Raw genomic sequence first — 27,917 nt, 5'->3', positions numbered from 1 at the left:
CCATAAGTTTTGTAATTTTAAAGTTATAAATTTACTCAAAAAACCATTTTGTAGGGAATTTAAAGCAGTTTAAGTTCTATCATTTGCAGTTTTTTTGAGCCCTTCGTTTTTTAGGTTTGTAAACTAAAAGGGCTCAGGAAAGGCAGTCTTGGAGCTTAATTTTGAGCTTCTAACGGTCATAGTTCAGTCAAATTTTGTCCTACAAAAATTTTAAAAAAGCAAATTGTTCAGTAAAAAGAAACCTACAATTTCTTATTCTATCATATTTTTATAACTTTGTTAGTTTTTGAAATATTTTCAAAAATGGAAATTTTTTTAAAAACTGAAAAATTTTATTCAAAAGTAAATGAAATATTTTTTAAATTTAGGCTTCTAAAATCGTTCAAATTCCCAGAATCTATTGTTAATACATAAATAAACTAAATTGCAGAAGGAATACGTTTAATTTTAATGCCGATTTTTTTTTTCAAAAATCAAGGCAATCATTTTATTTTGATTGTAACTTCATTAGTTTTCATGCTAACGACTTTTACCACAACTCAATTTAAAGGTCTTTTCAAGAACTTTAATAAGTGTTATATAAGTTTTCCTCGAAAAAACTTTAATTTTTCCGCTACAGGTCGTTGATCGTTTCGATTATAGCTATCTTCGAAATTGACTTCAACTTCTGGGAGTCATAACTCGGGTTCTATACCACCTACAAAAATAAAAAAAGCAATCTCTTTGCTATTTAATTACCTTCATTTTTGCTTATGATCATTTTTTTGATAAAACTTGTGGTTTTTGAGATATTTGCGAACAATGGCTTAAAAACATGCATATTTTGGGAAGATGTACCTTACATAAAAGATATTCGAAATGGACAATTTCATACGAGATGAACGGTTAACTTTTGGTCTGCAACTGTAAATCTTTGCTGTAAAATCGCGCAAGTAGCTGTCGGTGGCCGATATCACTCGTCATTTTTTAAGGCAGAACAATGTGGATCGATTGCAATTTTCCTTTAGAGAGTAGACGGGAAGGTCCTGCGCTTGCACGAGAACATCGCTTTTTCCTCTGATAACAGTAGTTGCGTTACGATGACACTTGCCGCGGAGTGAGCTATGAATTCGATGCGTGAGTCAAGCAGTGTTGTCAACTATTTCTGTTAGTCTCCGCCAAAATTCTTCGAATTTAAATATCGACAAAGAAAAACTACATACAGGCTGTTACAAATTCGCTTTTTTAAATACGACCCTAGAAATTTTATTATATTTTGTGCAAGCCTTCATGACCCCCAATACTGTACTGCCTCAGCCTGAACAAGATTTAAGGCGTTTCAGTTATTTGAAAAAAAAAAAAAATTGATGCCTTCTAGCGGCCAAACGAAGCAACTCAGGATATTGGTAATTCCAGTTAAATCTGTTTATTTCGGTCGCAGAAAACTGTGGTAGCTCTATGTGCGCGGAGTATTGGAACACCCTGTGTATGGTTTTAACAACACAAATTCAAAATATTAACATTTTTTTAAGGAGAGTAACTACTACCAATTTAAGATTTCAAAAGTGGAATGTTAGGTGATTGACCGGCATTACATAAGCCTCAAGGCACGTATCAATGTATCTACATCGTATATCTACAGGTTCTGGGTACACCTTTCAATTGATTTGTGCTATTACAGAGGATAATTACTTGCAATTAATTTACAAAAACAAGGCTGTAAACGACGCCGCGGTCTTTCTCCGCACTCTAAAGCTAGTGTATTGAAAACGTTCTTCAAAATGTCAGAGAAGACTTACGCAATTTTAAAAACATTTAACTCGGAGTCAAATGCATTTCGTTGACAAACATCAGTACAGTAATAACAAATATATAGTACTACAGTAAATTACAACATTTCTCGTTAATAATCAACCAGTTGGTACCTATATAAGACGTAAAGCGACTTTGACTTCTGTCCTTTCAAAATAAAAGCCGAAGAACCAAAGATTTCCGATCCTCAGGCAGCAGCGATTGAGTTTTTCCACATTAATTGCAATTAGCGACGCTTTCGGTGCATAATAAGTGCGTGTTTTCCTTTATAACACGGGCATTTATAGCGTTAAACGTTGAAAAGCAAGAAAGGAATTTTTATAGGGGAAATCTAAGAATCTAGAGATCTGCCGTTGCCCGTTACCGACCTAAAAGAAGTTTGCGTCATTTCGATCGGATCTCGAAGACGTGTTATAGCTGTCGAAGCGTTCGGTTAACATTTTGATTTTGTAATCCGCCACTTGATTTCTAAATGGACGGCGTTTTGAAAAAATGACAAAAAACGTATAAGGATACTCGTTCAACCGCATTTCTGATGTTAATTGCAGCCAATCTAAAAATAGCTGGTTACCATTTTTCTAGTTGACTCAAATTCAACGCAAACCAAGGAGGAGCCGGCGAAATTGCTTGGAATTTATTGTAGAATTCAAGGTTGGACGGCAACAATTGGCGTGGTACAGGTTGACTGAATTAACACACAAGGTTTTGTTTTATTCTTAATCTACAAGTCGCTGGGGACTTGATGGATATTAATATATTTACTTATGGCTTTCCTGTCGAGTACCTACAGGGTTGCCAGGTTTTAGAAACCCAGAATGCCAAATTTATCATAAAAAGTAAAAACAATGTTGCCACTTTTTCACGAGTATTTTTATATTTTTACCTTTGTCCCACTCTTCTGCTTCCCGTGACATTTTATATTAGTCCCTAATTTTCAACAAAAGTAGCCACAGCAATGGCGATATATACAGTACGCGCCTAAAGTATGGAATAAATTCAGTAAAAACTAAACAATTTTTTTTTAGGAAAAATCCTCGAACAGGTCGATATTTAATTTAAAAAATACATATTTTAGCATAAAAGGCCATTTTCAACCGTCATTTGTTTTCGAGTAATCGACATTTTTTTTAAATAGCAACCCCCTTTTTTTTCTTCATTCCGAAAGATCGTTTCATTGTCGATTGAATGTTAGAAAACGTAAATTTTATTCATTAAAAAAATAACAATTCCTATGTCAAGCAAATACAATTCATTAAGTTTTGTACCTAAATTAAGTTTTCGAACTGCCACCCACCGACTTCTTGACAATACGCAAGACTGTGTAGAAATTCTTCTTGTACATTATGAATTATTTCTGGGGTAACTCTGTGAATTTCATCTATAATGAAATTTTGGAGTTCTTCTAAATTATGTGGTCTATTAACGTACACTTTGGACTTTAAGTAGCGCATAAGAAATAGTCCAGGGGTGTAAGATCTGGGAATCTCGCGGGCCATTCTATCGATCCTCGTCTGCCGATCCACCTCCTAGGAAAACAATTGTCCTGAAATTCTCGAACAGGGCGCGCCGCATAGTGCGGAGATGCACCGTCTTGCTGAAACCATATGGTGTCATCAGGAATATCAGGGTCATTATCGTTAGGAAAAATTACTGCAAGCGCTGGAACAAGGTCATTTTGTAAAAACTCTGAATATCTTTCTCCTGGAAGGGTTCCTTCAAAGAAGAAAGGCCCTACTATTCTGTTGTCAACTATTCCAGCCCACACATTTTATTTCTGTGGGTGTAGGGTATGCGTCTCTGCCATCCAATGAGGATTTGCCCGACTCCAAACCTGCAAGTTTGACGGTTCACTGTACCATTGAGACAAAACGTGGCCTCGTCTGAAAAAGTATTTGCCGGTGTAAATCTCTGTTTACTTGACATAAATCCATCATAATTTCACAAAAGTGTAAGCAGCGGTCGGGATCGTCTTCATTGAGTTCCTGCACCAGTTGAATTTTGTAGGGATGATATTTTTCCTGCCTCAGGATACGTAATATTGTGGTCTTACTAATTTCATTGTTTAATGCAACCAATCGTGAAGTATTATGAGGATTATCTACCATACTTATCAAAATGTTCTGTTTGTGATCTTCACTAACGCTTGGACGTCCAAATTTTGGAATATCTACAACATTGCCAGTTTCTCTAAATTTAGATTTTATCTTACTGACTGTTGATTGGCTGATACGGCGATCTGGATGTTTTTCATTAAATAAATCGCAAACTTCCTGCTGCGTTCTAGTCTTTTCCCCGCATCCGATTAGAATTAAAATTTCAATTCTTTGTGTGACAGTTAAATGTGCCATAATACTTTAAATTCAACAATAATTTTTATATCGCTTACAATACTTAGAAAGTCGGTATGTCAGTGACACTTCGTAAAGATTTACACCTACGTGATCCATAAAAAACTTCAGGCATTTCGAAAAACTAAATTTGATAACGTTTTTGCTTTATTTTAATTGATTTGGGTTTTCTAACATTCAATCGTCATTTACTCGAAAACTTTCCTATGTAAGATGGCAACGTTTTAATACTGTCGGATCGACAATTTAACGATCTTTCAAAATCAACGGTTGAAAATCGCCTTTTATGCTAAAATATGTATTTTTTAAATTAAAAATCGACCTGTTCGAGGATTTTTCCCAAAAAAAATGTGTTTCGTTTTTACTGAATTTATTCCATACTTGAGGCGCGTACTGTATAGCAACCCTGGTCGAGCAATAATTATATCTAACAGAACAACAGTAAAGCAACTCTGAAGTATATTTTTCCAGTAGGTATGTATTATTTATGCAGGGCATGGTAGTTTTAATTATAGGCTCTTTCACGTTCTTAAATAACTAGATTGTTTATAAAATAACACGTTAGCACTAGCAAAATATAAAACTTGTTAGTTACAACACGGTTATACCTACATCTACTCTAGTTCTAGTTCCTTATTCGAAAATAAATTATTTATAATTAATTTTAATAACATCTGTTTCATTATAAAAATGAAAAAGAAAGCAGCATTCCTGTTGAGTAACATAGAAGTGACGTAACTCACAATAGTTGCTGATAATAATTAAAATTTAATAATGATCGTTGTTTTGTGTTAAACTTTCATTTTCCTTTGAATAGCGATGGTTGCGATGCATTATGTTATTTTAAAATTCCTGTTTTGTCTTTACAGAAAGATTTTAATGATAATAACGTTGGTTATTGGTAATCCTTTGAAAATTCTTTCTTAAAAATGCAGTTCCTATAGTCAGTCCACTTTCAATGAAACATCAGCGTAAACGCCGTAAAAAGGAAGTTATTACATTTTCGCTTTCATGGTTTCGTCTTTATTGAATAGGAAGATGAGATTATCAATTATAAGCTTCCTCGCTGGCACAATAACCGAGTTAATTATCAGATTCAGCAGACGGTGCATCATCTGGCGTATATGCACAAATTGCACGTATTATCTAATTATGACTGGCACAACCGCAACGAAAGTGGCAGTCTATAAAAATTATGGTGAAACTGAAAAGATGTTGCGAACTGTTTTACCATTACCATTCACTGATCTAGCGAAGCGATTTAGGTGACTACAGAAAGAATCGACAACTTCGAAATGGTTTCTAAACTGAAACTAATCTCATTATTTCGCGTCGTGGGGCAAAGCAGAATGAACCCGATTTGTCACTTTTTTTTCGAGACATCCTGTATAGCCGCCACAAGGTTATTTTTTAAAGTAGTTGTGCGCGAGGAATTTTAACTATTAAAAGCAATATTCTTGCAGGCGTAGTCGATAATTTCTAACAGATATTGCTTTATTTGTAAACGCAGTGAAAGTTCCGTAACTTGTCTTTTTTTGTATGTATCCAAAGCAGTAGCCACAAAACGTGTTGTAGCGTACTTATTAGATAAATACGGTTTTCGGAAGTAAATACATACTTATTATTGAAATTGAGAACAATTCAATTTTTGTTCAGAATTACTTAACTTTTTTTGATGGTCTTAAGCTCTAGTTTTTTCTGATGTAGACAAACTACTTTTCTTCAGGGGCAAATAAAAAACATTTCATTAACGTTTGTGTTTGCTTTGGACTAAATACCTACCTAATATAAAATCATTGTTTTTTGAAAAATAAAAAAAAAACTACGTAAGAAAAACTGCAATATTCAATATTCAATAACTACAGGAATCTCTAATTAGGTATAAAAAAATGAGGCAACTGGTACTTTATAAAGGAAACACAAAAACGTATATTAAGCTGATGTGAATTCTGTTCCACATCAACAAACTTCCTGTTCACTTTTTGGATTACTGCTATGAATATACAGGGTGTCCCTGAAAAGGATGAACAACGCCTGACCACAGGTTCCTTGAATGAAAATAATACTATTTAGCCTAACTTACCTATATACAAAAGTGCACGCCTACTGAGCTATAGCCTTCTAAATATAGAATAGATAACCTATTTTTTTCAAATAATTTGAAAACTATTTTTCTTAGAAACTTCAAATTTGGTACACTTGTTTTTTTATATAAGGGCGAGGTAAATATAGAATTTGGAGAGAATACATATACAGGATGTTCTATTTCTAGTGCCTGTGCGCCACTGACTATCCCGTAACTTTTTTGTGCGTATGCCAATGACTACAGAATTTATATTTTTAAAACTAAGCACTATTTTAGGAGATTTTTTTGCTCTTACAAAATTTCGATATCGTTTATGGATCGAGTAAAATTCGCATTTTTTATACATTAAATATAGGCAGAAATTCCGATTTATAAAAAATAATTTATAACTGCAGCCTCAAAGCAGGGAATAATAATTATAAAACGTCACAGTAAAAAAAATACACATTTTCGGTATTAGTATTATCAATCAATAAAATAAAAATCAACACTAATATTTTAAATAAACAATACAACTAATAATGTAAGAAAGTCAACATTACCATTTTAAATAAACTGATATTTGTAATCAAATCACATTAAAATAATATTACAGTAAATGCTCAAAGTTACTTTCTTGTTCTTAAACGCAAACATTAGTTCTTCGAAAATTATAAATTATCCAATAATTGTGCATTACCTCTCATAACATTAATTTCATGTTGTATTCTTTCCCATATTCGTTTTCTGTATTTACTTAAAAATTATTTTAAACTGTGGTCCTCAACGCTCCCCAAATGAAATAATTACATGGGTTTAGGTCCGGGGATCGAAGTGGACATTTTAAAGGGGCATTATTTCTTCTACCTATCCACCTGTTAGACTTTTAATAAGCTGTAATATCTACCTGTACCCTGTAATACCAGTAACCTGTAATAACTGGTCTTTTAATACTCTATTAAAAGAAATTTTTGAAAGCCAACCTCTGCCGCTAAACGCCTTTTATTTACTTGAGGAATTTCTTCGACTCTTTCCAAAATTTGTTCCTCCAGCTGAATAATTCCGGCCGTACATTATCCACGATTTAATGTTACAGGTAAAAAACGTCCTTTTTCCCGAAGGCGTCTCTCCGCATTAGTAAATGTTTTGTGATTTGGCGTTCTTCGATTAGGAAATCTTTCAGCATATGTTCGAACAGTAGCACAACAATTTCCTTCACAATAACCCAAAACTACTAACATATCAGTTTGTTCAGCAAAAGTATAAATTGCAATAAAAAACAAAGTAAGCTAAAATTAAATCACAGCTAGCTTGACACAGAACCTTTTAATTATTGTTATGAATTTGTTTCTCTGTTATATGGCACCTCGTACTAGAATGTTGTATTTATCTTAAACTGATTTTATATTATTTAATGTGTAAAAAATGTGAATTTTACTCGAAATCCATAAACGATATCAAAATTTTGTAAGAGGCAAAAAATCTTCTAAAATAGTTCTTATTTTTAAAAATATAAATTCTGACGTCATTGGGGTACATACAAAAAAGTCACGGGATAGCCAGTGGCGCAGAGGCACTAGAAAGAGACCATCCTGTATATGCATTCTCACCAAATTCTATATTTACATTGCCCTTATATAAAAAAATATGTGTACCAAATTTGAAGTTTCTAAGAAAAACAGTTTTCAAATTATTTGAAAAAAACTAGTTTATCTGTTCTATATTTAGAAGGCTATATCTCAGTAGGCGTGCACTTTTGTATATATGTAGGTAAGTTAGGCTAAATAGTCTTGTTTTCATCCAAGAACCTGTGTTCAAGCGTTGTCCATCATTTTCAGGGACACCCTGTATGTATAATTACAATTTCAGTTATATTATGTCAATGTGTAGAACGAGCGTAACCAATTTGTAAAATTAAAAGCAACATTTGTTATACTTAGTAGGTCAAGTGTTTTCTCGCAATATTTAAGAAAAATTACCTAACAATTGTTTGAATATTGCGGGTTAAGGTTAGCATTATCTCAACATTTCTGTGTCGCCAAATTCACATAATTTGTTAAGAAAGCTCTTGTGTGATTTTTACAAAATAAATAGGTAAATAGGTACTGTATAAAGATCTAATTTCAGTAAATAAGTACCTAGTTTCGTAGAAACTAAATTCTGAAGTTTTGGATGGAGGTTCCTCATGGATCTATGTTAGACCCAATGGTATATTTTTACTGTACCTATACCAACGAATTTGGTAACATGGTTTCTGACACCTCTGTTGTCATTTAACACAAAACTACTCTGAAAACCGTCAAAAACGCTACGCCAAACGCTACGCCAAAATGTATAGAGGTTCAACATTTTCCACCCTCTTTTTTTTGCCATCTCATTAATCGTGCTATGCCTGGACCACTTTATTGGACGTAGAAAGGTCAAACCTACACAACACCAACATCACCCCGATCGCACCTCTCCTGCGCCCAGCAGTTGCGACCGAAAATTTGGTATTAATTTATATTATTAATTTTTGTAAATTTAGGTAATTACCAAAAAGACATTACACTTGTGTTCAATTATATATTCCGTATATATTTTCCGCCAAAAAATTTAATTACGGATTAAACAACCCCTTTCCTTGCTGTAGCAAGGTTGGCACTTTTTTTCTGTCATGTCTACATGACAAAGCTAATATTTGGCAACACCGCCTAAGTATTCAAACACAGCCGTCCAGTCCGACAAGTGCAAAGTAGACGGCGTGGGTTACGGCGAGCAACGGCGGTATCGTTTTCGTTGGAAATGTAGGCCGAAAGTAATTGCCTTGACATATACCATTCATTCCCAAATAAGCGATCGCCGATATTTTAACCGTTATCGCCGGCGAATTTCGTCGGATCTCGATATCTCCGGCGAGTTAGTGTGATGCCGTGCATCCTTTCTCGCCTCGTCTAAGGTGGCTTGTAAATAATTGCACTAATAAGCGGCGATAATCTGAAAAACTAGGCTGCGAGATATGAATAGACGGATTTTGTCCGCCCGTAGGGCTCTCGTGACACACTTGGTGTAAAGAGATCAAACGAGATCGTTTAAAAATTTTTTTGTCATTATCGGAAAAACTGCATTTTATGTGTAGTTTTTTAGGGTAGTAACCAGGCTAAATATTTAGGAGAAACTGATAACAATTTGAAGAGGCTTTTCATTGTTGCGTAAACATTCTGCTTCAAATCAATTTAGAGATTCAAAGATTTATTCCTTCACAAAAAGAACTTTTATTTTATGAGAAAAAATGTTGTGATAGATTCAATTAGAGGTCGGACCTAGAATCTCAAAAAGGGCTGCCCGTAGGTACCTATATTTGCATTTTTTCCGTAGTAAACTGATAGATTTCTTATTTTTTTCAAAATTTAAATTTTTTATAGTTACAACATTTAAAGTCTGAAAAATAGAATGATAGTATATTAAAACTTAATAGGTACCTATAACCATACGAGTAACTTATTGAGTTACTCATATGCCTATAACTACAAATAAAACATTAATTTTGTTAAAAATGAAAAAAAAAAGCATACCTACTTGTTTCTAATATGTAGTTCATTATGAAAACAGTAAATGAAATGCAAATAAACAGTATTTCAATTTAGTATAAAGTAGGCTGCTGTTAAAGTTTGTAGTAATAAACAAAATTCACTACAAAGTATGAAACAAAAATTTCCTGTTTCAAATTGAAAGTTACATTTCATAATTTTCGTTGTTTAAAAAACTGCAAATTTGCATAGGTACCTATTGTTTCATTCATATTAGATATTTATGAAAATCACTCCAGATTATCAGATTACTATCTCTGTCGCTCTGTCATAGGAATAATTCCTATGGTTTTAAAGCAAAAGAATCATACAGGTATGTATGTACAAATATCTACTACCTAGTAAATTTTCATAAACTCAACAGGCTTGGAAACAGTGATTGTGAGTAAAGTAGGTTGATGTCAGATATGTAACAAAGGATAGTTGATTATTTTTTTCTTTGTAATCATCTCCTACGGATGGGATTGTTAATGTGGTCTGTGTTACTGTTGTACGAATTTATTTATTTATGATTTATACTTATAGATATTTAGTGCAAGGTTTTTTAAGACTTTGAAACAAGCAATATAATAAAAACGTAACACCTACTGCATGAACTTTGTTAATGATTACTAACTTTGACAGCAGCCTACTTTGAATTGCAACAAACAGTGGGTACAGGATAATGAAAAATAAATAAGCAGTTTCTAAGCAACAAACCAACAGAAAATTATGAAATTTTTATTTCACATTTTGTAAATAAGCCAAATATGCTGCTGATGCTTATCGATATCTATAATTTTATTAAGAAAATATAACTTTAATTCACTCATGGATAACGTGATTATTTGAATTACCATTACTTTAAAAATAACTGCATATCATGAAACTTTTAGCAATCATTTCTTATTAGACCAGGAAAACTAGAGGTATGTGGGTATAATGCTCATAAGTGCTTGATTTTTTGTGAGAAGGTAGAAAAAGTGGTATATAACAACATATCTTTACCCGTAAAAAATATAAAAATACCATTTTTGTTTATAAGCCATAGAAACTGTGATTTTAGTGAAATTTCACGTTTTTAGCTTATAACTTTTGTCCGGACGATTTTACTGCAAAAAAGTAAAATTCTTTTTTGTTTGTCTTTTCAATACGAACAAAACGAACCCACGTACGAAAAAAATATTGATCCAGTCAAAAATTATTAATAAATAGCATTATTTTTTTGCAATTTAAATAAACATTAATAAAAAGCTTATTAATAACAGTGATGTGTATTGCTTATCTCCAACTATTCATTTTTACTGACGAATAATCTGTGCGAAAGCTGGAAACCGTAAGTTGAATATTTTGCGAGTTGTGGCCTAATAAACAAATTAACTAATAATCAATCCCCACATGTTTGAGGGTCACCCGTATTCGCGCTAAATTTTTTTATTGGTATATTTCACTATAAGCTATCGGATCGCATTGTTATTTTTCAAAAAAAAAATCATTTTTGCGACCTAGGGAATTTATTTTGTAAATTTGCTTAGTTGCAAAATGAAATATTTACTATATTTTAATACTTATGTGCGATTTGATACTAAATACGTGAAATTTCACTAAAATCACAGTTTCTATGGCTTATAAACAAAAATGGTATTTTTTGATTTTTTACGTGTAAAGATATGTTGTTATATACCACTTTTTCTACCTTCTCACAAAAAATCAGGCACTTATGAGCATTATCCCCGAAATGGTCATTTTCAGGCTAAATTTCCTGGTCTATATATACCTAATAGATATGAGATTTACCTCTGGAACGTTGCATCCTAACGGACGTTGCGTTGTAGTGATAAAGTGATATGTATATCATTCTGATAACTTCAATTTGGAATATCTTGAAAGAAATGACATTACTAAATCTCCGCCCAAAATTACGACTTTATAGCTACCTATTATGTCAAAAAGACCGTACCTATCAAAAACTAAAGCGCGTACTAAATTAAAACACGTTTGTTATTTTTTTACACCTCATTTTTCAAAACCGAAACGTTTCCGAACAGATGTTTATAGAAACCTTTTTCATTGATTTGTAATATAAAATTCGTTGCTAACTTTGGTCTAAACTATTTTAATTACACCTTATATTTAACAATCTTACTTCTGGTTTCAATGATTCTTTATTTAAATATTCGATGACACTGACAATGTAGACACCTACATTTGCAGAACATTTGGTAGATTAACGTGAACATACATACATCATTGTATAATATTTATATTTAACATATGGTTTATATCCATAAGTCATCAATAGGAAGAAAGAAATTATCTTTGATGCGTATCTTTCTGTTACAAATGATTTTAAGTTCGTGGCCAACTGACCAACTGGAAAATATTAAGTACCTACCTACCTATCTGCTGAAATCTAGAACAAAATTCGCACTTCGTCAAACACATTGTCTGAGTTGCCTCTCAAATAAAATGAACACAGACAAAATCCATTTTTCAACTAACTAAAATTACTATATTCCTTACAGTTTCCATCTACACACAGGTGGCCCAAAAATAAATGCCCAAATTTTAATCAAGTTTTTAACTCATCAAAAATAACATTTGCATAATAAATTTTTTAATAAAATCGAAACATTTTTGTCCCGTATTTTGTATCCTTTAAAATTACGCTAACTAATTGCCTCCGGATTAAAGAAGTACCTAAGCAACAATAGATTTTTTTTGCTTCTATTTCTTTATTATTAATTACTATTAAACAAGCGATTAGATTTATGCTTTAGTGACGGATAGATAAAATAATTTTAACATTTTAAATCAAAATTACACAAAAAGTGTGCCGACTTAAAATCAAAATAACTGCTAAATTTCAGATACACATCTCTACAATCACTGGAGTTATCAATAAAAATCATTTTTTAAATTTTAATTAGTAACACCTTGTATATTGACTGATTTATTAAATGTTATAAATTTCTATTTCAGATGGACTGGTTTTTGAAAATAGTAACATTATTATCCCTCTCAACCTCCATATCAACATTCGAAGACTTTAAGCCGTGCTTCGAAATCTCCAGAGACCTGTGGTTCCCCTGCACGTGCGCCCTTGGCCCTATCGAGCAAGCCCTAGAAGGCAACCCCTCCATAGCTATCAACTGCGACAGGGTGGTTTTCTCAAGCGAACTCCCCTCTTTACCGTATGGGGCGCCCATAGTATCTTTCAGCCAGAGATGGGCCGGACACCAATCTTTACCCACCCAGGTGCATAATTCGAACATCAATAGAAGCAATTTCCTCTAAACTTATTTTATTATATCCCACAGGTATTCTCATCGACGGATCTTCCCCTGAGGAGCATAGACCTCTCGGGAAATCTGTTGAGGAGGCTGACGGAAAGGATGTTGTTCGGCTTGCAATCCACTTTGGTCGAACTGCGACTCGCAGATAATCTTCTAGGGGACAACTTAAATCCTATATTCTCCACCACTGAGTTTCGGGGTTTGACTCACCTGCAGCTGCTGGATCTGAGTGGGAACGGGATAAAAGCTATCGAGGAAGGGACTTTGGAGGGGTGCGACAATTTAAAGGTAAGAAATAGTACTTAAAAACAACTTTCAATCTTCAATAACTGTAATTTTTGTAGAAACTGTATTTGGACAGAAATAGTTTCAGTTTCATCCCGAGTATGTCACTGAACGGTCCTCATTTTCTTCGCTTGCTATCTTTGAAGGATAATAGGATTGGTAATGATTAAATTGTTTCTTTTTGCGTCCAGTACTATAAAATATGTATTTTAGACACCATCAAACGTGGTGCGTTTCAAGCACAAAAGCACTTGGAAGAAATAGACGTGGGCAGTAATCTGATTTCTCAAATAGAGGGACATGCATTTTCAAATTTAGATAAATTAAAGACCTTAAAGTTGTCCCATAATCGATTGTCCAGGTTTAACAGTGACGTTTTCCAAGGGGCGGACAACCTGGTGCAGCTGGACTTGTCGCAAAATTTTATTACGGACTTTCCCGCAGTCGCCTTGAAAGTCTTTGAAAATTTGCAATATCTAAATTTATCCTCGAACTTAATTCAGGTATGTATTAAGTTTTTCAAATAATTTTGAAATCATGATGTCGTGGTGAATTTTAGAGCCTCGACAACAGCAACTTGGCGTCCCTGAGCAATCTGTACCAATTAGATCTCAGCCGTAATAACCTGGCCAATATAGCACCGGGGACATTTTTGGGTTTGAAGCAGTTGCGGAAATTGGACATAGGCGTTAATTCGTTGAGAACGGTAAGAAACTTACTTAGGTCACACACAAATTTAACAATGAAGACACATAAACACACCACAACTTCACTAAATGCTGACGTAAATAACAATTAAAGTTAATGTGCATTACTGTTGGTATTTTTAGATTGAAGACGACGCATTCGAAGGCCTGAACAACCTGGAATTCCTAAATCTCAAGGACAATAACATCCTCCTCATTCCTGCGTCGGCTTTGGGTCGGCTGCCAAAGTTAACGTCCCTGCAGCTCGACTATAATCGCGTGGCAGCACTATCGGCAGACATTTTACGTTCCATGGCAGACAAAGTAACCAAACTGATAATTTCCAAGAATATAGTCAGAGAACTGCCATCGGGATCTTTCCAGTACTTCCAGCAGTTGGAGTCCTTGGATTTATCGAGGAACTTGATCAGCACCTTGAGCTCCGATGCATTTACGGGCTTAGAAAACACTCTAATTAGTTTAGATTTGTCGCAAAACCGTATTTCGAACTTGGCCGGACCTTTAACGCTAACGAGCTTAGAGATTTTAGACTTGAGCGATAATCAGTTGACAGAGCTCTCGAGGAACACCTTCAGTTTACTTTCCGAGTTGCGAAATCTGAATTTAAGTAGAAATGTGCATTTAAGCAACGTGCCCGGGGTGCTTTTACACAAACTTACTAACCTGCAAACCGTCGACCTGAGTTACAGCAGTATTAAAAGTATTCCTGTGGAGTTTTTCGCAAAGTCAAACGCTCTTAGGGAGATTTATTTGTCGCGCAACTCCATTACGGAAATTACGGAAGCGAGTTTCGCCAATATGCCTAACATTACCACGATCGATTTGTCTTACAACAACATTACGAATATTAAAGCTGGCTCGTTCGTCAACGTAATGAACATTAAAAAATTGGTACTGAAAGGGAACCAACTGAGTTCGTTTAAAGGCGAATTCTTCAACACGGGCACTAGCCTAGAATCCTTGGATATTTCGGAAAATCAACTCAGCTATTTATTCCCGTCGTCGTTCAGAATACATCCGAGACTAAAATCCATTTTCGCTGCAAACAACAAATTCAATTTCTTCCCGGCCGAGTTAATAGCCAACTTACAGTTCTTGGAATACATCGACTTGTCCAACAATGAGTTGAAAACCGTCGAGGAACTAGACTTCGCCAGACTTCCGAAACTAAGAACGCTGCTAATGGCAAATAACCAGTTAGAGTCTATCAGCGAAATGGCCTTCCACAACTCCACCCAGTTACAAATCTTGGATCTGTCCAATAACAAACTGGATAGGCTTGGCGAGAGGACCTTCGAGGGTCTGGTACGACTACAATTGTTAGACTTGGAGGGAAACATCCTGGAAGACCTTCCCGAGACTATTTTCGAAAGGGTACGGCTACAAATGCTAGAGAACATAAACTTGGCTAGGAATCTTTTCGAAATTGCTCCCTTAAGGTCCCTGCAAAGGCAGTACTTCTTTGTGTCATCGGTAGATTTGTCCCGCAACAAGCTGAGGGAGATACCGGCGGACGACAGCATAATGGTGAACATAAAAAAATTAGACTTGTCTTTCAATCCCCTGTCGGAGAAAGCCGTGCGTAATATTCTCGGAGAACCCAAAACCGTGCGTGAGTTAAATTTGGCCGGTACGGGGATAAAAATGGTCCCCCATCTAGAGACGCCGTTTTTGAGACACCTGAACTTGTCGTTTAATAATATAACGCTGTTAAATGAGAATATTTTTGAGAGGGTTACCTTGCTGGAGGAGATCGATTTGTCTAATAACAAAATACCGGACATTTCCAATTATTCCAACATCTGGAAGCTCCTGCACAACTTGCAGACTTTGAACATCTCCGCAAATCCTATAGTTTCCATTTCACAGGCCGACTTTGTTGGATTGGAAATATTAAGGTAAAAATTTTATTTTTCTAGCTGTTAAAAACGTACAGTTTTATTAGAAGTTTGACTGCCATAACCTTAACTAGTATACAGGATGGAACTTTGAGTAGGGGTCATATTTATACAGAGACATCCTTTGACCTTTAAAAACACGTGTCAGTAGTTTATTTTTTCAAATTCCGTCATAAAGACTTTCTTCGCCACATAAACAGTAGTTGCCAAGTAACCGAGCAAAAAACGAAGCAATAATCAATAATGATAAATGAAATACACAAAAATAAATAGTCTGTTGACGGCTTCTAGCGAAGAAAAACATTCAAATTTACAGTTAGATATACTGTTTACGAATGCTCTTCGTCACCATTGACTCACACTATCTCCCTTCACATGCACTGTAGATTGCCTACAATTCATATATTTGTAATGCATGATTACAATGGCGGCGTACACAAGTATTCTGTTTATTTGATTAAAAATAAAAGAATTTCATGTTTGTAGTCAGGGGAACACGTACTATAACCCCTAAAATAAACAAAAAAAAAAAAACATGACATGAATCCATCTTAACTTGTTTATTTGGGGCAGAAAAATTTTGTAAAAAATGTGGGCTTGTAGAATTTTTTCTGTACTTTTTGCACAGGTATTTGAAAATTGATTAAACATAGTATACAGAGTAGATAAAAAAATATACTTTTTTTTAAATGGGACACCTTATATCTGAATTAATTTATTGATTCTTCGATTAATTCTAAGCATTTTTTATGTAACGAGTCATATACTCAAAGTCAACGGCTTTTTAAATATTAGCAAATAAAAATTGATTGATTTAGACGTTCTATATTTTCAATATGATTTTGGTAAATGCGATTTTTTAAATATCCCCATAGAAACGCATCCATTGGAGTATGATCTGGACTGTTGGCTGACCAGTTAATTGGTGCATTTCTTCTACCAATCCACATGTTAAAAAGTGGGTTTAAGCGGGTTCTCACTCTTAGGGTGGTATGGGATGGGGCTCCGTCCTGCTGGAATACATGTCCAAAATGCTGCATCTAGAAAATCTTCTAGGTCGTTTTCGAGAAAGTTTAAATACAAGTTTTCATTCAAGTTTTGATGAAAAAAATAGGGTCCAATAATTTTGTTATCCCTTAGTTCGCAGTAAACGTTAACAGACTGTTGCCCTTGAAATCTAAATTCTTTGTAGCAGAATGGGTTTTCTGTAGCCCAAAGCCTGGTATTTTTTATATTTATCATGCCATCATGTTTCTTAAAAAGTTGGAATCGTCATTAATTCTTTCCATCATAAGATAGGCAAAATTCTAATTTTTTTTTTCTCTTCGTCTGTGTCAATTTTGGAGTAGGTATGATCTTGAAAGGCTTGTAACCAGCTTTTTTAAGAGTCTTCTGAAATTTTGAATAGGACAGATCATGCATATTCCATTCTAGTAAACTTTTTTAAATATGCCTTATACAGGGTGATTAACAACTTATCCAAAAAAATTTGGGAATAGATGCGGCATGAGAAATGGAGTTAATAACGTAAAAAAAATTTTTGTTAAATCCTTATAGTTTCCGAGAAAAAAATTATTGAAGTTATAGTACATTCAACCACATTCATAGCTGGACAACTGTAGTCTCTAGCGTCATTCGCAATATGTGTGGAGAGCCATGTGACCTAATACTGAAATCCGTCGTTGCGGTAGTTTTTACCTGTTATCTGTGGTGTTTACAACAGCTTTTTAGTAGTTAGTGTCAAAAATGGTCTGCGTGTATAGCAACTCAGAGTTGATGGATATCGTTTTAATTTATGGTGAAGCAAGACATCATTTGTGTTAGTTCGTAGAAAGTAAATAAGACAGACCCAAATGTGTTTACACGTTAGTGGATAAAATTTTGAACAATTGGGGTATGTCAAATGATTTTATTATTTAAAAACACAAATTAATTGTATTAATTAATAAAGGCAAAAGCATTTGAATTTGCCGATATAAAATAGGTGCTATAAAATTCTATTTATTTCTTTCCTTGTGAAAGTTTTTGTCCGTTTTTATCACACCGCCATGACGGTCGCATTGTGCCAGGCCAGGTTTTACAGTGGACCAGTTTCCAGTGCCGTGCAGAAGTGTATTTTTAAATTATTTTCGAACTGCCCTTTTTGATTTTTTCTTTACAAAATTGTATTTGTAAGGGTCCCCTGTACATCCAGAATTTTTTTTTTTTGGATAAGTTCTGAATCACCCTGTATATTTGGATTTTCTTGCACAGAAAGTAAAATATTAAATTCCGCGTCTTCGTTGTCCTGCACCACTCTTTTCTTTCTGTTCAGACTTGATGTTTCTTGAAATTTTTTGAATATCCTTTTAATTGTTTTTTTTTGCAAGGAACGTGGATTCTTGGATTTTCTCGAGTTAAATCTCCTTGCGTTGCTGCGGCATTATAGTTGTTTCAAATAAACGAACTTAAAATTATTTGTTTTTCTCTTTACGAGTATGGCATTTTTAATAACAATTTGCAGTAATACTTTTAGAATATAGATCTTATAGTTGACTAGGTCTATATTTTAGAATTACTTGATGAAGTTACTGTCACTGTCACTTTTATTGATTTATCCATTGCTACTAGATAAGAACTTAAAATTTTAAATTTCAATCTACATTTGCTTTTATTTCAAAAACCGTTGACTTTGATTATATGACTTGTTATATAAAAAATGGTTAAAATTAAAGTATACTTTTTGATCTATCCTGTATAATAATATGTTTAATTAATTTTCAAATACATGTGCAAATAGTACGGAAAAAATGCTATAAACTCATATTTTCTACAAAATTTTACTGCCCCAAATAAACTAGTTAAGGTGGATGGACATTATAGAAAATCACCGGGTACATAAGATCGGTTAATTAAGAACCTCGACATTTTGTGCACAGAATACTATAAATGCAACAACTGCAAAACAATTTTCCTTATTTCCCTCCCTATTTTTCCAAATTTATTACTTTTTCATGATAATTGATTCCTTTTGAATTTTTTATTATTATTCACTGTAATAAAAGTGTCGCACACTAGTCATATGTCCTATAATTAGGTCAATTTATGCTTAATCTATTTTACGCTCAATTAATGGCAGTAAAACTTGTTACACTGCATATAACAATTTTTTAAACCTATTTTAGACACTTAAGCCTGCACTCTTTAAGCGAATGCAATCTCATAGAAAAAAATGCCTTCAAATCCATACCTAATCTATCAGTACTCGAGGCTTACGACTATCCCAAGCTAGGATACCTGGATATTCAAGGCTTGCTCCAAAACATCCCCTTGATAGAAAAAATAAACATCGAAACTAAAGACGCTGCCGTCGGGAGCGACCAACTTCAGTCTTTACTGCACCCCAGACTCAAGGAACTGGGTATAAGGGGTTCCAGACTTCGAAGCATTTCTTCTGGGACTCTTTCGGGCCTCAAAGGTAAAACATCGTTTCTAAAAACGGATTTTGAAATAAGCTTTGTGAATTTTTAGGACCTGACGTCATTATTCGTCTTATAAACACTTCTCTAACTTCGCTGCCGCCTGCTCTGTTTTTCCCAGTGCCTAGATCTACTAAGATTACGTTGGACGTTGCCGGTAGCCAGCTGACTACCATCAGTCCCCAGATGTTAGCTACCCTTGAAGACAGGAGAGGCGACTTGAAGATCATGGGGCTCGAGAGTAACCCAATAATTTGCGATTGCAGTGCTAGAGCTTTGAGGAGGTGGTTACCGTCGCATATGACTGCGGTGGTGTGCTCTGGACCAGAAAACTTAGCAGGTAAGGGAGTGTAAATGGTTTATTCGTTGATATCTTACAATGGGAAGGTGACCAAGCGTTGATGTAATGCATAAAAATTTCATAAGTTGCAACGTCATAATAAACTATGTTCTACAGGAAAACTTTTGGTAGAGGTGGGAGACGACGAACTGACTTGCGACACTAGAAAAATAACTACCGCCTCGTCCACGCTACCTTCCACGTCGATACAAACCAGAGGAAACCGGATCCAACCGAAAACGACCGAACCTGACGACATCATATGGTCCGTACCGACCACAGAGAAGGTAAAATCCAAAACAAATTCCCCCGGCCAGTCTACCTTGAACAACGACGACACTCTCATCATAGGCATAGTGGGAGGAGTGGTGGCGTTCATAGCGATTCTGGTAATCATCATCTGCATAATCAGACTGAAAATGTCCAGTAACCAATTTAACAGCCCGCCCGTAATGCCTCCCGGGATGGTAGGCAGTGGAAGCAGTTGCGCTTGTAGCGTAAAGGGGGCGCCTACGGTATACGCGGTGCCTCCTTACGCCGCGGGATATTCTTCTACTTTGCCTCACAAATTGACCAGCGCTCAGGGTCTGAGACCCTCGAATTATTCTACGATGGGTCGGGTCCCTTACTACCAGAACGGGGCGCAGCCCTACTTCATAGCGGCCTATCCTTCAGACGAGAAAATATATCGGTAGCCATATTTAACGGAGGAAGTGTATAAAAAGGTTTGTTTTCTTGTGGATATACTGTAGAGTTTGGAGATTTACAGCGGAAAGTTCTAGTGCTTAATTAAAATGAACGTTTTTTTTTTATTAGGCGGTAGCGGTAGGTGCAAATTCTAAAAAACTATAAAACGGTATGGATTTAATCTAAACAGAGTTAAATATGTCCGGGGAGAGTGTTGTAAAGGCACGAACATGCACAATGTGTCAATAATGTATTTGGATACAAAATGTTGTCATATCCTATCAGGAGAATCAATATTACGTAGTTCGTCTAAAGTAGAATAAAGTAGTAAAAAATAATAATTAAATCCTTTTATAAAAAACTCGAAATAATTTTTAAAATATTTCAAACGATCAGATTAAAAAATATGTTTATTAATTTCTTGGTATGTACAATTATTAAAAATTGTACAAAAAAGTAAAAAAATTAAAAAAAAATGTTTTAGACAAAAATTGTAGTTTTTAAAACAAAAATTTTATAGATTTTTTTTAAATTGTGAAAAAATTTTCTCTTTCAAATGGCAATAAAGCCATTCTTATTAAATTTCAACGATAAGAAAAAGACCTACATTTTTCGACTGGAAAAGAGAAGAGAAAGTTTCGGTAAATTTTTCGCATACTTCCAATTATTTTGCAATACGTGCACAATTGCACAGGAAAGTACAGCTCTTAGAGAAAATTTTAAGCCCAAGATGGGTCACGTAAGTGCATTACTGCATGATTTAATGAAACTTAAAAAAAGAATGTCTTTTTCGAACACTCAATTTTTGCAAAAACTATCAAATATTTTGCAATTTTATAAAAATGCACTTATTCTACTTTCCAAGGACTACATATTCTGAGTTTCGTAAAAAAAATTTTTTTAGTAATTTTTTTTTGCAATTTGTTTTTCGATTCACATCGGGCTGGGCTCAAAACTTTTGTTATAAAAAATTCTACAACTTTTAAACTTTTTTTTCTAAAATGTTTAGTTTTTTTGCGAACTTTGGATGCCATTTTGAAAATGAAGGCCTAACATTCATTCAGCTGGGGTAAAGTTGTTCATTTAATTTTACGGAATTTTTCTTAATTTTTACGTGTCTTTGTTTATTGAAATAAATTTTGGCACATAAAAATCTAATTTGATTGAACTATAGCGGTACTTTTTTAAAATTGCTCCTACAAATATTGGAGAAAATGGGAGCGCTTTTGAAAAATTTAGAGCATTTTCAAAATTTTTACAATATTCAAAATCAAATGGAATTTTCATCATTTTCAAAAATATTTCACGTTTCTAATTTTAAAACAACTATGCAAAACATAAATCCTGGTGTTTTTCTCGTTTATGCCGATTTATTTTCATTTACTCTTTTGTGCTCAACGAAAATTCTCCAGAAATAAATCGTCGAGCATTTTACAACACTATCCACGGATATAACTAATATTTGGGAAGAGTTTCTGCGTATCAACGGATGATGGTATGAAATGCAACGAGCCTTCAGTTTAAAAGAAGATCGAGAACTAATTTGCTCAAAATGAAACGTTTTTATTTCTCGTCTTTTTTTAACGCCCTTAATTCTGCGAACTCCGCAATAAAAAATGGTCACTAGTACTTCGTTAATATTTGCCATATTTTTTGGCCGTCCTGAATGAAAATAAAAAATTTAGGTATTTCTAATAACGGTTGGTGTACATATTATTTAATATTTTATCATGTTAAGGTTTATAAATGTTTAATAAAAATTATTTATTCAAACGGCATCGTTATTTTAATCTATCCAAGGAGTGATCGATATTTTTATTATATATCGTGGTTGTTTTTTTTTTTAATATTAGGAATAGTCCAAGTAACCCTGATGTAAATAAAATATATATATAGAACACTTACACTTTTGTCTTCGATTATTTTATCGACATAAATGTCCACCACGAAAGCGTATTTTAAAGTGTAAATTTTGTGTACATGCTGTTTTTTTTTTCACAATAAATGTTACAAACCAAGTATTTGCGCAAATTAAATATGTTTTTAATTATAAAAAGTTAAGGCACCTACTGAAAACTACTCGTATATTTGAGATATAACCTATAAAGTGTATTATATGTTTTGTGCTATAAAGCATACGTCACATTTTTAAATGTCACTGGTACTTTACGCCTACTAGCACAAAGCAAGCAATGTTTTGCATCTACTGACAAAGTGGTCTACTTGGTACTTCCTAATCCTACAATATCATTAGTTCATTAGTCAAAACGTTTAATTCTTTATAAATGTTACAAGTGTCAAGTTGAAATTTTCTTTGGAAATTGCTTTTTTCCCCCAAAAAAAACTGCAAATATACAGGGTATAACAAAAATAATGTTACAAACTTCGCCTGCAGAAGAATACTTAACATTAGTAAGGGTAAGTGTTGAAAATTTAAAAAATTTGTTTTGAAATATTTTGAAAACAGTAAAAGGGAATACATAATCCCAAATTTGGTACGAATATTACACTACATCCCCTCGTAACCTGAAGCCTTCAATAATTAAAATTATAATCCAAGAGTGGAGATATGGGGAAGCCATGCAGACTTCCTTTTTTCTTAATTATTTCTATGCCACTGACTTTAAACAAATTTAGGTGAATTTCTAAATTGCCTTCATTCTTTAGTTCCGTTCAAAAATCGCTGTACTGTACAATAAAAGCATATATTTTTTTCAAAATCAAGTAGGGTCCAGCTTCCCCATATCTCCACACCTGTATTACACTCCTAATCATTGAAGGCTTCAGATTATGAGGTGTATGTAGTATCATATTCATACCAAATTTGGGATTAATCCCTCCTACCATTTTCAAAATATTTGTAGAAACTTTTATAACGTTATTTTTGTTACACCCTGTATATCTAACAAGTATTTTTTGATGCACCATTTTTTCTGAAAGTTTGAGGTGAAAGTCAATCCACCCTTTATAAAACCTAGAAGTGAAAGGAAAAGATAAAAGAAAGAGCATTAACTAGTTAATTTTATTTGTACAATGTAACAATAAAAATGTATAAAGAAAGATAATAAATAACTTAGATGTTCAATTAATAATTCTATCTAAAATAAAAACTACCTCATGACGGAACTATGTACAATTACAAAAAAAAAAAGAGAACTATATAGCTGCATATATAGCGTACAAGTAATAAAAACGATATCATCTATACAATGCAATTAAAATCCCCATGATAAATCAACACTCACTTTATTATATACAACACCAAAATAAAAATACAAGTCGGGAATCATGTTTGTAAAAAATATAGCGTCACATTTTATCCAACGGGACTGAATCTCCTCTGGTTGGTGTTCTAAAACTGCTAAAATCCGAGAACAGTCCGCAAATTAAAACAAAACAAATGCTTTGTGCACAACGGAAGGGGAACCGTTAACAGGGTCGGCAGGAGGGCACCTCCTGAAATGTGGGTTCCACGTTGATGCCGGGTATCCTGTACCCCATGTTGACCAGCATGGACTCGAAGGGGTCCATCGACATGCGCTGCTGGTTCGCCTCCACCACCGCGTTGATGTCTTTGACGACTCGAGTGTTTATATTGTCATCCTATTGAAAATATTAGTGAATTTGTCCCGTATGTACGCTATACAGCGGTAAAATACAGAAGGTATCAAATATATATTTTTTGACTTGCAAGTCGAAAGCTCCAAGTTACAAGTAAAATATAACTCGAAATTCTAAGTGCGAAAAAATAAATCTGACTTACAAGTCAGAAGTTTTAAGTTACAGCTGGGAAAAATAAAATTTCGAGTTTGAAGTCAAGAAAATCCAACTTATAAATTTGAAAAATCCGATTTATAAATGAGAAAAATTATGAGTTACTTCCAAAATCAGTTTTAAAGTCAGTAGTTCAGTGTCACAAATGTAAAAAATATGATTTTAAGTCTGATTTACAAGCTGGAATTTTTGAGTTACAAAAATCCAACTTACAAGTCAGAAGTTTTGAGTTACAGCTGGGAAAAATGAAATTTTGAGTTTGAAGTTAAGAAAATCCAACTTATAAATTAGAAAAATCTTATTTATAAATGAGAAAAATTATTAGTTCTAAAATCACATTTAAAATCAGTAGTGTTACAAATGTAAAAAATATGATTTCAAGACTGATTTACAAGCTGGAATTTTTGAGTTACAAAAATCCAACTTACAAGTCAGAAATTCGAAATTACAAGTTTGGGAAAATGTAATCCAGAGTTCTAAAATCCGATTTACAAGTCGGAAATTTCAAGTTACGAGCATGGAAAAATATTAACCTGAGTTCTAAATCAGCAAAATCCAATTTATTACTCAGAAAAATCTATCAAAAATTAATTGAAGTTTTATAAAGTGGGAAAATGTAATTTGGAGTTTTAAAATCCAATTTATTAGCCCAACGTTCTAAGATAATAGTAGGAAAATGTAATTCAGAGTTTGTTAGAAAAGTCCAACTTATAAATTAGAAAAATCTTAGTCATACATCAGAAAAATGTAACACAGAGTTCTAAAATCGGCTTTACAAGTGTTACAAGTAGGACAATTGTCGTTTTATTAACATTTTAGATTAGATCATCAAACTGACATATTTCTGATTTATAATTCAAAACTATTGTAAGCACAATCAACGACTTTCCAGATATAAGTTTTCAAAACCAAATTCTAAAAAAAATAATAATAATAATCCAGGTACAATAATTTTGTATATTTACTAACAGATACTGGGGCAGCCGATTATAATCGCCCATGGCACATACTTTAGAAATACGTCCCTGCTTGTAAGTCGGGTTTTTCTTTCAGAATTTCAATTTTTCACACTTAGGTTATCCTCACTTAGAACTCGATATTACATTTCTTGGACTTATATGATGGATTACTTAGGATTCAAAATTATACAGGGCATTTCAAAAAGGTGCTGCCAAACTTGAGGGGGATATATACAGGTAGAAATTTTTTGCATATAAACCCCTAATCGGAAATGAGCAGTTTTAGCCCTGGAGAAATTGTCCAAAAACGTAATGTTATCTTGTTGATACCAAAAGACTTTGGATATTTAAGTAATTTTTTTTTTAATAAAATGATTTGAAACAAAATAAACACGTTTATCTCTTCTGATAAGTGTTTACCAACTGCATATTCTGCACACAATGTTGGTAAAAATTGATTTTATAAAAGCTCTATTGCACGCATCTAATCTAGCCATGCAATGTCATCTGTGTCACGCTGTGAAGAATAGCGAAACAAATGAACAGAGCTATCACGTAATAAATGATGGGAGCTAATTGCGTGTTTCACATTTGTTTTGTTTGCGACAAAATTTTGCTTCAAAGTTGTTGAAATGGACCAATTTATGTTTGAAGACTATGCAGACATGCATCTTATTTATGGCGAAGCAAGATGCAAGGCTAGAGAAGCTGAGCGCTTTCCGAATTGTCGATATCCTTGCCAAACATTTTCATCAATCCATTGTCAGTTAAGAGAAAAAGGCAACAGATGTAGAAACATCCACAAATTGCAAGGGCGGTGGTCATTGAAGAAGGGGATTTGCATTGAAAAAAGAAAAACAACTTTTAGCCGTTTTTTTATCTGTTTTTGCGTTATCCTTAACAAAAATTATTTAAATAGGGAAGCCTTTTGCAGTCAATGTAATAACGATACGTTTTTGGACAAAAATTGCTCCACGGCCAAAACGGGTCATTTCCGACTAGGGGTTTATGTACAAAGAATTTCTTCCGCTCCTCAAGTTTGGCAACACCTTTTTGAAACACCCTGTATTTTTCCCACTTGGAACTTTCAACTTATAAGTTGGATTTTTCTGACTCGGCACTCAATATTACACTTCTCTGACTTATAAAATGAATTATGTATGAATTATTAATTATTATTATTATAAAACGACTTATCCCTTGGAATTTCATTTCTTTGACTTGTAAATCAGATTTTTTTAACCTACAAGACGGATTTCTGTGACAAAAAGAACTTAAGATTATAAGTTGGATTTTTCTGACCTAAAAGAATTAATTTTTCTGACTTAGAAGTCAGAATTACGTTTTTTCCCACCTGGATTTTTCCGATTTAGACCTGGGAATGACTTAAATAGGATTTTTCTGACTAGTTGCATAGTACTAAGTTCGATTTGTCTGATTTAGGAAGCAATATTAACATTTCTCAAACACGAACGTCAGAATTTCCCGATGTTATAAATGAACTTTTGTAAGAACTGAAAATCACAAAAATTCATTTAAAACGGCACCGTTACACTAAAACTGTCTCACCTATAATGTTTTATTAGCAAATTAATAAATTAATGTATTTTAAAAAATTTACAAATGCAACCACTTTGGAAAATAAATTTACTTACTTCTGGCATCGGAGACCATAATTTGACAGCTGGGTCTATTCCGCTCGAAGCTATGAAGCAGGCACTGGGGTGGGGTTGTATGCAGTTGACTATCGAAACGTCTCCGATTAAAGCCGTCACAATAGACGCGTGTTTCCTTTCCCAAATGAAAATGATACCTTCATCCGATCCCGCACAGATATAGTTGCCATCTTCACCTAAAAACCGATTACCCATTACGTGCAGACAAAATAGACGAAACGATTTGTTTTTTTTTTACCTAAGAAATTGGCCTCCTTAATGTCGGTTGTCGTATTACAATGCCCCAAAAACCTCACTTCGTAATCCCGGGAGTCCAATCTTCGTCTTTGCTCGGCCTCGTCCACTTTCCTCAAGAATCTCTCCTTGTGTTCCGAGTTTTCGCTTTCCTTTTCCTTCGGGGGGTTCGAGGCTCTCAGGGATTCTAAGCTTTCGTGTAAACATCTGACCTAAATCGACATTCATATTTATCGGAACAAAAAATTAGTTGGGAAAAAGAAATGATTATTAACTTTGTATCTACCTGGGGACTGTTTGCGTAATCAGAATGGGACGAGCAGAAATGTTCCAACCACCTTTGTGCCTCGTCGGCCCATTTCAGGGCAATTAGGCTTTTCACGAGGCCTATGTAGGCCTGCCTTTGGTCGGGCCAGACTTGCGTGACGTAGAGGTAGTCACGAGCGGCGCTGTACAAATCTCCCGTCCTAGAAAACAAAGCGATGCTTGTAAACCGTCATTTTGGGGACGCCTTACGTTTTTGAAGCACTTGCACATATTTTAACGTTTTACAATTACGAGCAAATCGAAACCTGGTTGTATTTGCAATTTCCATCACAAAAATGTATTATGATAAATCTTCAATTAATCAATTTATGTTTTGGAAAGAATTTTTATGAAAAATTAAATTTTTAAATATTAAAATATTGTAAATAGACCGATCAAATTTAACAAAATGGGGCTTTTAATAAACGAAAAAAAAACAAATGCGTGAGCAGGGGCGGCGGAGGGTTAATTTGGGGGGTTGAAAAGTTATGAAAAATTGTATCATTGGGATTTCTGGCGAAAGTTGACGTCAAACAAAAAAGTAT

At 34.0% G+C, this 27,917-nt stretch overlaps 2 protein-coding genes across 3 annotated transcripts in view; one reads left to right on the top strand and one right to left on the bottom strand.

Moving 5' to 3' along the window:
• LOC108915212 (chaoptin) overlaps positions 1 to 20,736 on the top strand; it is a 36,037-nt gene extending 15,301 nt beyond the window's left edge. For both annotated transcript variants that reach the window (XM_018721190.2, XM_018721189.1), the window contains exons 2-10: positions 12,735 to 13,010; positions 13,073 to 13,336; positions 13,393 to 13,492; positions 13,547 to 13,836; positions 13,893 to 14,039; positions 14,164 to 15,938; positions 19,103 to 19,395; positions 19,449 to 19,736; positions 19,854 to 20,736. In XM_018721190.2, coding sequence (XP_018576706.1) covers positions 12,735 to 13,010; positions 13,073 to 13,336; positions 13,393 to 13,492; positions 13,547 to 13,836; positions 13,893 to 14,039; positions 14,164 to 15,938; positions 19,103 to 19,395; positions 19,449 to 19,736; positions 19,854 to 20,431 — 4,011 coding nt within the window. In that variant the 3' untranslated portion in view covers positions 20,432 to 20,736. The remainder of the gene's footprint in view (positions 1 to 12,734; positions 13,011 to 13,072; positions 13,337 to 13,392; positions 13,493 to 13,546; positions 13,837 to 13,892; positions 14,040 to 14,163; positions 15,939 to 19,102; positions 19,396 to 19,448; positions 19,737 to 19,853) is intronic.
• A 2,917-nt stretch (positions 20,737 to 23,653) lies between these two features.
• The window catches only part of LOC108915202 (WD and tetratricopeptide repeats protein 1), a 16,325-nt gene continuing 12,061 nt past the window's right edge, over positions 23,654 to 27,917 (bottom strand). Inside the window, exon 11 of the mRNA XM_018721177.1 lies at positions 23,654 to 24,026. Coding sequence (XP_018576693.1) covers positions 23,853 to 24,026 — 174 coding nt within the window. The 3' untranslated portion in view covers positions 23,654 to 23,852. The remainder of the gene's footprint in view (positions 24,027 to 27,917) is intronic.

Source organism: Anoplophora glabripennis, unplaced genomic scaffold, assembly GCF_000390285.2.
Source record: "Anoplophora glabripennis isolate ALB-LARVAE unplaced genomic scaffold, Agla_2.0 scaffold941, whole genome shotgun sequence".
Lineage (NCBI taxonomy): Eukaryota > Metazoa > Arthropoda > Insecta > Coleoptera > Cerambycidae > Anoplophora > Anoplophora glabripennis.
Note: the sequence above shows the minus strand (reverse complement) of the source record. Positions and strands in the feature narration are given on the sequence as shown.